Raw genomic sequence first — 12195 nt, forward strand, 5'->3', positions numbered from 1 at the left:
TTAGCTATGAAGAACTCTACAGATTTCATTATAAACAGCAAATGCTTGTAGATCGGTCTAAAAATAATATTCCATTGGTCAATTCTTGCCAAAGCGTTATAAATTGAATATTTTTTACCATAGAAAGAGTTGCGTTCTGAAATGTGACGATATGTCTAGGGTATCTGTTCTTTCTCTTGCTCCCGCGGTTTTTAATAGGGACAGAATGATATATTCGAGTAGTCGAGTGAGGTTATGGAACGTACCTGTAAACCTTTCATTGCTGTTTCACCTACAGGTGAAGTACTGGACAATATTTCCGAATTCGAGTTAGTTAGTAAAGTATGAAGTCCCGGAGATGTCAACTAAGTTTCAGTGTTTGATGCCGAATGAACAAGTGTCATTTGAAGAGGTGACCGTAATATCGATAATATTTCTCTCACGAGTTAAAGCAAAGGATTGCATTGTTGCTCTTTGAGGTTAGGCTTAGGTTGAGCATTGGTAAGCTTCATCTGAGCCGAGAAAAGTATGGAGAAAACAGAGCCACGGTTACGTGGACCTGGTCTTACTGCATTTAAATGAATAAGCGGTTAAATTGGAAAGATTCCCTTCATGGTCACTATGAAACCACCTATGAGTGTACATTTAAGGAATTCTTATTGTCCTTACTGACTTCGTTCTCTAAGCATCTTCGTGGCATGGTCCCATCCCACTTGTTGCAGGAATATTAATCATGTAAGAAACAATAAACATAGAAAGAAATTATATATGCTATATTATTATAAATACTTATTCTTTTAAACGTTTTGAATCGCAGGGCCGATCGAGATTATGAAGTGGGTCCTGCCACGGAGATGATGGTAAATGATTTCGACGATGAACGAACATTGGATGAGGAAGAGGCTTTGGAGGGCAGTGAAGATTCTCACAATGAATTATCCAACCTGCAAAAGGTAGAATCAGTTGTGTCGATTCTATTTAGCCCCTTTTTTTTATGAAGCCTTGTACTTCAGTGTAAGGTGCACCTTTTAGAACTTTTTATTGTCTTTAATTGTTCGACTATCATAAGACATTGAGATTATTTAATTAGAGCTAGGGTTTCCAAGAGTTCCTAAACATTTCACCAGTCGTTCACTTTGACTTACTTTTATGCAGTTTGTGCATTGCATGAAATTCTTTATCACGACGAATCACAGGAAGGTGACATGCCGCTCAAGGAGTTACTGGCCATGTATGGATACGGCGATCCGTCAACAGAGAATTCCAACAGTTCTGATAGAATGGTACTCCCACCTAATAAAGATATAGAAGGTGACGCTCACTTGTCCGACAAAGGTGATGATATGGACGACGACGACGACGGTGATACCGATACGATGATACACGAGCCAGATCTGAAACAGTTTTACACGGAAATGGTGGAACGAGAAAAATCTGAAAATGCCAGTCGGGGGCTGAGATCAATTGACACCGACTCCTGTGGAAGCGGCATTAGAAGAGGTAGTACCGGTGAAAATGGCTGTGGCAGAAGTAGTGGTAGCGGAGACGGTTACGGTGGAGGTAGTGGCAGAGATGGTAGTGCAACCGGGGAGGGCACTGGTGGAAACGATGGTAACGGTAATAGTGATCGTGCAGGGGAGGACACAGGTGGTGGTGATGACGGTATCCTTCGTGGTGGTGGTAATGGTGGTAATAATGGTGACGCTAATGGTGGAAGCGGTGGCAGCGGTGGCTCCTCGAGATTGTTACGAAGCGTATCGCGCCCTCAAAGCGAGGAAGAAGAGGATGACTGCGATTATAGTCCCGATGAAGAAGAGTGGAAAAAGACCATTATGGTCGGTAGTGACTACCAAGCGGCGATCCCAGAAGGTCTTTGTCGCTACGATGACGCATTGCCCTATGAAAACGAGGATAAAATGCTCTGGGATCCCAGTCACATACCCGAGGAGGAAACAGAGGAATTTCTGGAAAGGGCACAACTTCCCGCAGTGAAAGGAAGTTCTCTACCCTCAGGGTCTCACATCAGGGATGACGAACAAGCATTGTACCTTTTACTCCAGTGCGGTTACAATCTAGAGGAAGCTTTAAGGAGAAGGAGAATGAACGTTATTCCTCCAACAGATGCGGTTAGTCTTTGGTCGGAAGAAGAGTGCCATAATTTTGAAACGGGTTTGCGAAGTTACGGGAAGGACTTCCATCTTATCCAAAAGAACAAGGTACATTCGATTAAACTTGTTCTGCATCGAAGCAATCCTTCGTTTACATTAACAGCAATCATTGCAATCCTAGGTGCGAACAAGATCGGTTGGCGAGCTCGTACAGTTTTACTACTTGTGGAAGAAAACCGAGAGGCACGACATCTTCACGTTCAAAGCACGTCTGGAGAAAAAGAAGTACGCTCTTCATCCTGGTATCACGTGAGTGTTTCCTCCTTCCCGTTTACCGTCATAACGTCCAATCTCCATGTTTGCTACCGATTCCAGCCTTCCAAAGTTACCAAAAGTGACGTATCTTTTCTATCGCAAGCAGGGACTACATGGACCGATTCCTGGAGGAGCAGGAGGGCGTTCGGGATCGCAGCAGTTCGCCGAGCATCCACTGTCTCCTCTACGGGGACGCGAAACGCCAGAGGACGGGGCCTAGTATCGCGAATAGCGAGGAGACCAAGTTGCTCGACTCCTGGGAGGGTGGACCCGGTGGCGGTGGCGGCGCAGCCGGAGCCGTCGACCCTCTGGCCGACCTGAACGGTGCCTCTCAACCCGCAAGCGCTAACTCCGTCCCGCCAACCGGGCCGACCCATCACCACCTGAATTATCCACCTCAGATAACGCGCGAGAGTCCAGCGGAGGACGGCGCGCTTTGGACGAGTACTCACGGCCATCCCAACAACAACCACCACCATCACCACCATCTACACCACCACCACCATCACCACCACCACAACCACGCGGTGGGGGCGACGCCGGCCCCCGGTGCACCGATCGACGATTCGCCCTCACCTGAGAACATTCTCCCTCACCTGCCCCCTTAGCGGCGAACCGGCGCGAATGGACGCTCATTGAGAAACGCCCGGTTCTCGAGGCGCGGCTCGTGCGACGTCGTCGCTCTACCCTCTTAACCCGCGGACACGCATTGTTCGCTAGTACACTACGGATTATATTTTTCTACCACATCGAGCATAATTGTTGTCTGTCGATTCTGCGGATGCGAGAGGGCGCCAGGTGACTCGCCACCTCGTGGTCGCGAAGTAGAGTCGAGATGACGAGGATGATGCGTGGGTAATTCACCAAGGGCAACTTGAACATGCGTTCCACACTTAAGGTGATGTGAAAGTGGCATCCGAAATATCAATCGGTCATGAAACAGTTCTACGAACTGGGTGTACCGAATAGTTTCAAACTTTACAACGTGAAAGTGGAACCTACAAGGAAGGTCCTGATACCCATGAATTTCAATTTTTTTTTAATTTGTTTATAAATATTTTCAAGATTTTCTATAAAAAGTGAAATTCCATAAGTGTCAGGATCTTCCTTAGGGTATCTATCTTAGGGGATCTTCATATGGTAAAATTTGAAATGAATTGGTACATCCAATTCGGAGAAAAGTTTTATGAACGGTTGATCCCTCGGATACCATTTTCACATCCTCTTAATGGACGTATGGATTCCATGAATGAAAATCCAGGCAAGCATGAAAGCCTAAGTATCGATTAAGTCGGTACAGTGGGTACATGAAAAAGTGCATTAAATGAATTGAGAGGTTACTCGGTCCTTTTTCTCCCTAAATTATTCTTTTCTTGAACACTTGTAAGACGCATGGATTTTATCTTGCGACTATTATTGTCACTACCAGTGACCACCATGATCATCGTCATCCTCGTACTTCTTTTGAATAGAGATTTACTTATACGGAACTATTTTTTTAGAAAAGGATCGTGTACTGCTCTTCGACAACCGCGATGGTTTGGATAAGGGAGTAACGTTGTTACAGTAAAAAAAAAAAAAACAGTATATTCGCTGAAGATCTGGGCTTATCGAAGGACCTTGAGTTTGTCTGTTCGAATTGACTTTTAGTAGCTAGCACTTTGTCATCAAACAGTGTCGGCCGAAATTTGCGACAGAGAAAATGAATGTCCCTTTATGTAAATTCGCTCGGATTTGCTCTTTGTTCGAAGTTGTATCGCAGGAGATACTTGAGGGGACTTCTAATTTTAGGGTTCCCCCAGTACGCCGTGTTACTGTGAATTTAATTCTTGCCGTACGACTTCGAATCGCGAGTGCGAGTACACTTATTCAGCATTGTATATAAGTACCGAGTGAAAGTCAATCGAATGCGTTGTGGTATATCGGCTTATCGATTATCACTCCTGTTTCACGTGTTTTCTCAGATAATACAGGTGACGAGTAAAATAATTGTAGAACCAATGTATTAACGTTCCTGTTAATTACTTTCATTTTCTTTACAGCACTTCCTCTTACCTTCGATAAAACGAAAACTGGGAGACTCAACTCGGCGATTCTTTATGTGCACTTCTAAAGGACCTCTCGAGTTTTTTTTTTCTTTCTTTCTTTTAATTACTTTTACACGTATACATTGTTAGATCCGAGCTTCGATTTGTAAATTCTGTTTCATATATCACCAGTATCGACAATCTGCGGTCTTTTCGAAGCGCTCGAATAATAGCAATAAATTAGTAAATGAACCGTTTTGATTCCACCGCTGCTGAATATCTGGCGTCGGAATTAACCGATGTACAAAAGTCCCGTGTAAAGGAAATTGTCATCAACTGCATTTTATTAAATACTGTACATTATGGAAAGATCGACGATGGATACGTCCTGTATTATTATTCTTTTCTCTTTTTTTTACTCTTATAAAGCGTGTTTAAAAAGTCCCAGTGCAGTTTCACGACGACAACTTTCTCAACTGTTATGAAATTCACTAGATCAATCAATTAAGAGTAGTTTTCTCGTATCCTGGCGGATGCACCGACTTCCAATGTCACAATTGATCGATCGACTCACATGTATGTACATACATACAACAGACGTGGAAAACATTATTTTAAGTATCTCATTTAAAACCAAGTACCACCGAAACTTGGATAAGTTTTAACTTATAACGTCCTTTCATCTAATACTCAATACGAGTCTCAGCCATACTGCGTTGAGTCAAGGGTCTCGACGATCGACTTAAAAAGCTTCGCTAAAAGTGGGAGCAAATGCACCGTTTTCGAGATCTCGCCTACATCAAAACCGCCGGTAGTGACAACGTCTTTGTCAAGGCGATATTCCTTCCCTCTGGAGGTTTTTCTATCCAAATCATCCTCGCCACCGTTAACGCTGGTACTGGGTTCATCTTCAGTAAAATGTGCAGGTTGGCAGACAGGTACTTTGCAGACGGTGCTATCTTCCACCAGTCTGGCAGGCAAGGGAGGATCCATATCAGGAGCCCTAACTCTTCTGGTTTTGCTGCCATCAGCAGTTACCAGAGAGCCCTCGATCTGCCAGTCGTCCACGCTGTTCTGGTGCTCCAGGAAGTCGAAGAAGACGCCTACCTCGCTAGCCGTCTCCCTGGCGATGAGTTGACGGTCCCTGAAGGCTAGCCTAGGGCTTCGGACACCTTCGAGAGCTTGGCAGAGTATCAGGACGAGATTTATCTCCAGGGCGAGTCTGGTGTTGTTCTCTTCCATAGACGCGAACCAAGGATTGCTCGGTCTGCCGTTCGCTTGACCACTGGGACTGCCACCTTTGGAGAGCCTTCGATTGGCGACCAAAGCGGTGGCTCTGGAAAGAATCGTGTTCTCGCAGATCAATGGGTCGTAGGGTCTTCGAACTAGCCTGGGACTGCTCAGTAATGGCACCGAAGAAGAGACGTCTGGATTCGCGGAGTACGAAGTGTCAACCACGCTTAAATTTGTGGAACTAGATCCTCCTCCAACGAGAGCTGATCTTCCTCGGGGTAAGATGGCCTTGGGGTCCTTAGAGTAGGCTCTGCGAAGAGGATCCTGAGCTCGTTCGCACTGCCGTTTGACGGACTGATCGTGTTGCTCGCTGGAGGATCGCGATCCGGATACGGTTTGCTGTTTCTCGTCATCGACGTATCTGGAGCTCAAGGCCTGGGTGAATAGTTGAACCGAGCTGATAATGGTTCCGTAAGTGAGTCTCGGACCGGAACACATGCTCATCTGTGGCGGCCCAAAATTCATCTCCGCCAGGGGCGTGTACCAGAAATTCTGCGTGTATATCGTGTCGAGCAGGGCATTGAGTTTAGGCGAGAAACGGACGAAGCTCTGGGCACAGGCGGCGTTTATAACGATCAACTTGTTCACCAGGAGCTCCAGCTCTCGACTAGGCAATTTTTCATCGCATGATTGCAACTCTTCCGCGCTCTCCACGCTTATACCGTCGATTATGAATTTCAAAATTCTCGGCCGCAACAGGAGGTTCACCGTGCTGTCGTAAGCTAGGTACATGCATTTCTGGAAAGGGAACGTATCGATGAAGTAGAGGCATTTTTTAGAGAGGTGGTTATAACTTGGGGAATGTACTAACGATTAGCGTTTCCCGGACACTCGGCTGGATGGAATTCCAGAGGACTTCTCTTGAAGCTAATGCCGAGACGAGGCTAACCAGCGACTGGATCAGCTCGGCTGCCAAGGGATCCGCCGTATGCCTCAACAATGTGGAAACCTCCATTAGCTGGTACTCGTGGGAGCCCAGGAAAGTAACGATCATCTGCGTGTACAGGATACTGATCTCAGCAGTGACGAGACCCGTGAGAAATTCAAGTCCCAAAGTGTACAGCGGCCACCAGTCTTGACAACGCCAGTGACTCCCAGCAAAATCCTGGGGAATGATACATGTGTTTATTTATCTACAATAAAAGGTAAGAAATTGAATAAGCCTCCAGCAAAATCGATGAAAGTCCTCACATCGTAGAGGGAGTCGAGCATGCTGTTCCGAATGTCTTTCGGGGGTACCAAACTCAGCCAGAGTTTCACGATCGAGTCGTCCCCGAGTAACCGAGAACCATAAGGAGACCTGGCAATGGCACCCAAGGCTGCCAAAGCAGCTCTGCTGAATCTGAGATAGGACTTCCTCTGCAAGGTGATCACGGTGCAGGAAGTCAGTTCAGGTATCATCTGCCTGAGTTGAACGCAGGAAGCTTTGCGGAACCACCGCACAGGGCCGGTCTCTCCTTGTCTCCTGGAATTCGAAAACGATGCAAAATGTTTCCGTCCGAATATTGTCTGCGAATAGATTCGAATGTCTAGGAGCCTACTCTTTACTAGCTTCGAGTTCCGCCTCCGCATCCTGCTGCTGTGCATCATTTCGCCATCGTCGTCGTCTGTCAGAAAGTTGATCTTCATTGCTTCTGTTAGTAGCCGCCAAGGAGGTGGAGACGTAAAGTCTGTGCAGAACTTGGGTCACTAAACAGACGGTCAAACTAGCAGGGATGCATTCTCGCGCTCCTCGGAGAGCCTGAGCACTTTCGTCCTGTCCTTTCTCCTCGTGTTCGCCTTTAACGCGTTTAGAATCCCTGGCGATGCCCTTGAGTTCCTCCAGCTCGTAGCTGGCTAGCAAACTGGCGCTCGTCAGAAGGTACTCCAAGGTGATAGAGTTCGCCTCTTCCCGCTGGCTGTAGTCCTGCAAGCAGAATTTGTTTTTAGCGCGTATAACAAAAATATTTGTTGTTTACTACAAGTATCATCGATCTCAATTTTACCTCTTGCTCGAGACTGGGCTCGACGAGTCTGACGCACTCCAGCACCAGGGAGACCAGAGTCTGGCGCAGCAGCTTTCCGTAACTCCGATAAGACTGGACGATTTCTTGAAGCAATTCCGTCAGTTTATTTCGAAATTCTTTGAGCGACTTTCCAATTCGCGCATGTTTCCAAGCCGTGACACATCTGAGGGAAAGCGAAGCCAGGAGAGTCAGGATCCTAGCCAGGTCGGGCTCGTGAACGGGCTCCTTCAATCGTGCCAATAACGAGTCTAGGCTGAGTTCGACGATAACGTGGGCCTGACTCTCCTCGATGGGGTAGCTAGCAGCGAACCTCTCGTCGGTGAGAGTCACGATAAAGTGATACCAGGATTCTAAATTAGCTTCGTGAAGGGGAGGACCCTCGGCGGGCAAGGAAGGTCTTACGCTGTCCACTTCGGTGCGCGGGATCCCGTCGAGGACAAACCTGGCCAATCGCTCCAAGTGGCCTTCCTTCTTCGCCACGAGTCTCTCCAAATTGGCGACGAAATCGCTTTCAGGTACCGAGTTTTCGAAGAGCTCCAGAGTGACGATGTCGATCAGCTGAGAGTACCCCTTCGTGCCAGGAACGAGCTCCCTAAAGAGTGGTGCTAAGAGGTGGGTCCAAAAGTTCGCTCGTTTCCTGAAGAAGTTGACCAGAATTTCGTTGCGGTGGTACCACATGGCCCGGAGCAGATTCATAGTGCTACTGAAGAGCCTGTCGTAGACGATGTCCTCTTCTCGGTGAATCCGCTTCAAGTACAGGTCGAGAAATTGACTGCATCCAACCGTGAGGAACTCGTCAGCAGGCCGAGGGAATATTCTTCTGCGTTCGGCTTGATGCATGATGTTGAAAAGAGCCTCGGTAAGGCCAGGTTGTCTCTCAAGACAAACGGCTACCAACTCCAGGATGGCAACCTTGACCTCGGCCGCACAGGTAGGAGACATTAGCCTCGAGGCAAAGGTCTCTCGAATAGCCGTGCCGTCCATGCCCATACAGACCAACAGGGACATGGAGAAGCCTTCGGCAAATTTCTTCAGCAATCTGACCGCCATTGCCTGAAGAGATGGACTGAACCAGACGTAGAGATAGTCCACGATGGTAGGCACTATCAGCAATCCATTCGGTAAACAAGGAGATGCATAGAGAGCCACTTCTAGCGGTGATCTATCCTCAGGACTCAGACCTAATCGTTTCCTGAACATGAGTAGCCTGTTCACCACGGAAAGAGCTAATTGGACGCTTTTGATTATTTTGAAGCCTCTGCCGGCGACCCAGTCCGTTTCGGCCGTCATTTTGTTTTGTAGAGTACGCTCGCCTGTCCTGACTAACCTGAGGAGGGCATGTCGTGGCTCCAGGTACATTAGATTATACGCTACGATGAGTTGCAGCTCGGCGCGGCCCGATGGATCGCCTTTGGGAAGGTTTGCATCCAGGGCTCGGTGAAGGCAATACATGCTCTTGAGCCAAATATCAATTCTCTCTGTGTCCGAGGCAAAATACCACGAGTCCAGTTTAGGAAGGACGCCTTGGAGGAGAAATACCATGCCTGGTATCTCGACCGAATACATGGCTTCTCGGCTGTATTTTACCAGCAAGTAATTGCTGAGAATATCCAGATATGCCGTTAGTATCGGATAAGTGTGCTCGATGGTCTCTATGCCGGATAACCAGGATGCGATCAAGCCGCCGTCGAAGGAAACCGCCTCGGCAAACTCCGATGTCTTTTGGTACCAATTGTTGAACCTTGGATATACTCCTGTCCGCATCCGCGAGAGAATGTCCTCCGGGTATTTCAACACTAGTTTCGATGATATACAAATGCACCGGGCTATGATTCGGTAGATATTCAGGGGAAGCACTGGATAGGCGAATCTGTTGATTATTTCGAAACTGAACTCGGTAGGTATTACCATTCCTCGAGGAATATCAACGTCGGCTGACAATAGGATTTCCAAGAGTTTAAAACCCTGGCAGACTTGCTCGGCTTTTCCTTCGCTTACGTTTGATATACCGCTACTGGCCTCGAATATCAGTTGTTCCAACTTGTAATGAAATGCGTCCCAATACCGCGCTTTAATGTGCCAAAGTACAACGTCTTTGTCGTTTGCCGTCGACTCGATGACTTTGTTACTACAACCAATTGGGATTGCGAATGCATTGTGGTAAATTGTGCACTCTTTTTCGTAGGGCCTCCATAGTTTACCGGAGTCGCGATGCCGTGGTGTCTCCAAGGTTACTGACGGTAAATCATCTAATTCTGCAGCGATCTACAACATGTTATGAATATTGTAAATATAATCTAATTCAAAGAATTCAGTGTAAATGGACAATTCATTGGAATGCAAAGGTTCACCTTCTTGGCACTTCTAGCTGACGCACTAGCAAGGCCAATTGCGACAACGGTAAGTGGTTCAAATTTGTACGGAAATTGTTCAACTGAATATTTGTAGAACATCCACAAGTCTTGATCACGCCAAAATCTTTCGGCAATTTCTGGAAACTTGATGACCGAAGCAATAGCATCGAATACACCCTTCAACGATCCAATTCTATCTTCCTCTATAAATGAAGGTATCAGGGAAAGCAAGTTATAGACGCTGCTTCGTACTATGTGTGCATACTGAGTCTCTTCTTTAACCATTTCACTATCAGTTAATTTTTGCAAATAATGGAAAACATCAAGTTGGATAGCTTTGATTCCAAATGGTTTTAAGTTGTTTACGACATCTAGGTTGTCCGGTTCAATGGCATAATTAGCAAGCATCCATGCAAGGAAAAGGGGACCATCTTGACGAGTGCAGTCCCGAATACATTTGTGTTCTAAAAGGTCCTGCATGTCCTTCCGCACACCCTTTATCCAGTCTTCTATATCGCTACTAATTATAAAAAATGTTTATATAAAGAAATCCTGCAAGTGCACTATCTGCAATTCTATTTTACAACTTACTGCTTTGTAACATCCAGTCCCACCAATAGCAAAGCTACCTGACTATATTGGAGATCTTCTAATTTCTTTTCAATTATTTCTTTGTCCTCGTGACTTTTTGTACTTATCAATCTTCTGGGTTGACCCTTAAAAAAAAGGGAAACAAGCAAAATTAACATCCTGCATAATACATTTAAATTATTTAGGATCAACTATGTGATTCTTACCGCAATGCTGGCGTATATACCACTGAATTCATTTTCTGCCACGTTAACCTCGTGTAAAATAATTGTGAATACATGTAGTAATTCTCGCATCTCAACGAGACTGGAATTATATAGTTGATGTAAATGTTCATCAGTAAATAATTGTGACCTTATAGGTGGATTTATAAATTTTAATTCTTCTATTTGAGATTGTACCGATTTTGAAAGAGTTCCAAATAAAGCCTCTTCAAAAAAATTAATAAATTCTGCCTGATAAGGGTGTCTCTTGTTATCTCGATATTCAAGCATCAGCTTAAGGCACTTTATTAATGTAACTCTTTCCGAATAATAAAAATTCCATATGTCCTCTATTAATGCTCTCATGGAACTAAGATCTGATAACTGTGAGGCAAATGTCTCGGCACAATTGCGATACTCGTAGAGCATGAAATTACAGACCAAATCCCAAGTTTTCATGGCATCCAAGTCCTGAAAATAATAAGTCTAAAGTTGATTAAACAGAAAGAAATGTACAATAATGTAAATTTCAACGTATGAGTATCCATTTTCTACTTACCAAAAGCGGAGCAAGCTTACTAACGAGATCGTACATTCGTGGTGGCGGATCAGTCTTCTGAACATTTTGTAACGATGCATCAGAATATTTCTTAAAAAACCTTAATCCTTCTTGTAACAACGTACTCGCATTTTTTATTTCATCTTGAACAAGTTCCAGATCACAACGGCAAGTTGTTCCCGATATGACAGACCAGAGACCTTTGCAGTATCTATCAAAGAGATAATAATGACACTATAATTCTACATAAATGTTAATGAAATAAATACTACATGTGACATCACTTAAATTATCCAAATAATTCTCTAATTAATAAAACAATGATTATAGGTTATGTTAGGCGGGCAAATTGTCTTGACATGATAACAGCTTCGTTCTGATATTCTTTTCAAGTAAAAGAAGACACTTAATTTTGAGAACGCATACTTCTTTAATACATTAAAGTATGTAATTTATAATAAAATGACACTTACGGCAAATTGCCTAAAGGAGCAACATTCATCTTGGCGGCAAAGTATTACACTGCAATTACGTCGTGTTGTTAAAAACACATTTAATTACGTCAACCGCTGTCTCATATGTAAATCTTTATGCGCAGAAATGCGAATAGATATTCAATAAGAACTTTCAAACAACAGACATTTTTTTTGCTCTCTGCTCTCTGCCGCCAAATTTCATACAGAAAGGAGTAAAGAGGAAATTCGCAGGACCATTTTCACTCCAGCGTTTTGTGCTGCCCTCCCATAAAGCTCCACTAAAA

General features: G+C 45.0%; 2 protein-coding genes across 4 annotated transcripts; one reads left to right on the forward strand and one right to left on the reverse strand.

Annotated features, from left to right (window-relative positions):
• The first annotated feature begins 142 nt into the window (after positions 1 to 142).
• On the forward strand, positions 143 to 4403 carry LOC105698109 (mesoderm induction early response protein 1). 2 transcript variants are annotated; one of them, XM_012422069.1, is made up of 5 exons: positions 143 to 714; positions 797 to 932; positions 1176 to 2195; positions 2269 to 2396; positions 2506 to 4403. In XM_012422069.1, coding segments are annotated over exons 1-5 (1791 nt in total). In that variant the 5' UTR covers positions 143 to 712; the 3' UTR covers positions 3011 to 4403. The 2 variants fall into 2 exon arrangements, with proteins under 2 accessions (XP_012277492.1, XP_023290476.1); XM_023434708.1 differs by having other exon boundaries at positions 2509 to 4403.
• A 533-nt stretch (positions 4404 to 4936) lies between these two features.
• On the reverse strand, positions 4937 to 12092 carry LOC105698108 (nucleoporin NUP188 homolog). 2 transcript variants are annotated; one of them, XM_012422068.2, is made up of 10 exons: positions 11909 to 12092; positions 11436 to 11646; positions 10880 to 11347; positions 10674 to 10798; positions 10080 to 10599; positions 7708 to 9993; positions 7264 to 7628; positions 6914 to 7187; positions 6534 to 6827; positions 4937 to 6460 (listed from the first exon to the last, which is right to left on the reverse strand). In XM_012422068.2, the coding sequence occupies exons 1-10, from the start codon at positions 11935 to 11937 to the stop codon at positions 5132 to 5134; spliced, it is 5901 nt and encodes a 1966-aa protein (XP_012277491.1). In that variant the 5' UTR covers positions 11938 to 12092; the 3' UTR covers positions 4937 to 5131. The 2 variants fall into 2 exon arrangements, with proteins under 2 accessions (XP_012277491.1, XP_023290475.1); XM_023434707.1 differs by having other exon boundaries at positions 10080 to 10602.
• Between the last annotated feature and the right edge of the window lie 103 nt (positions 12093 to 12195).

The sequence above is a fragment of the Orussus abietinus genome, unplaced genomic scaffold, assembly GCF_000612105.2.
Source record: "Orussus abietinus isolate OABI.00-Male unplaced genomic scaffold, Oabi_2.0 scaffold1, whole genome shotgun sequence".
NCBI lineage: Eukaryota > Metazoa > Arthropoda > Insecta > Hymenoptera > Orussidae > Orussus > Orussus abietinus.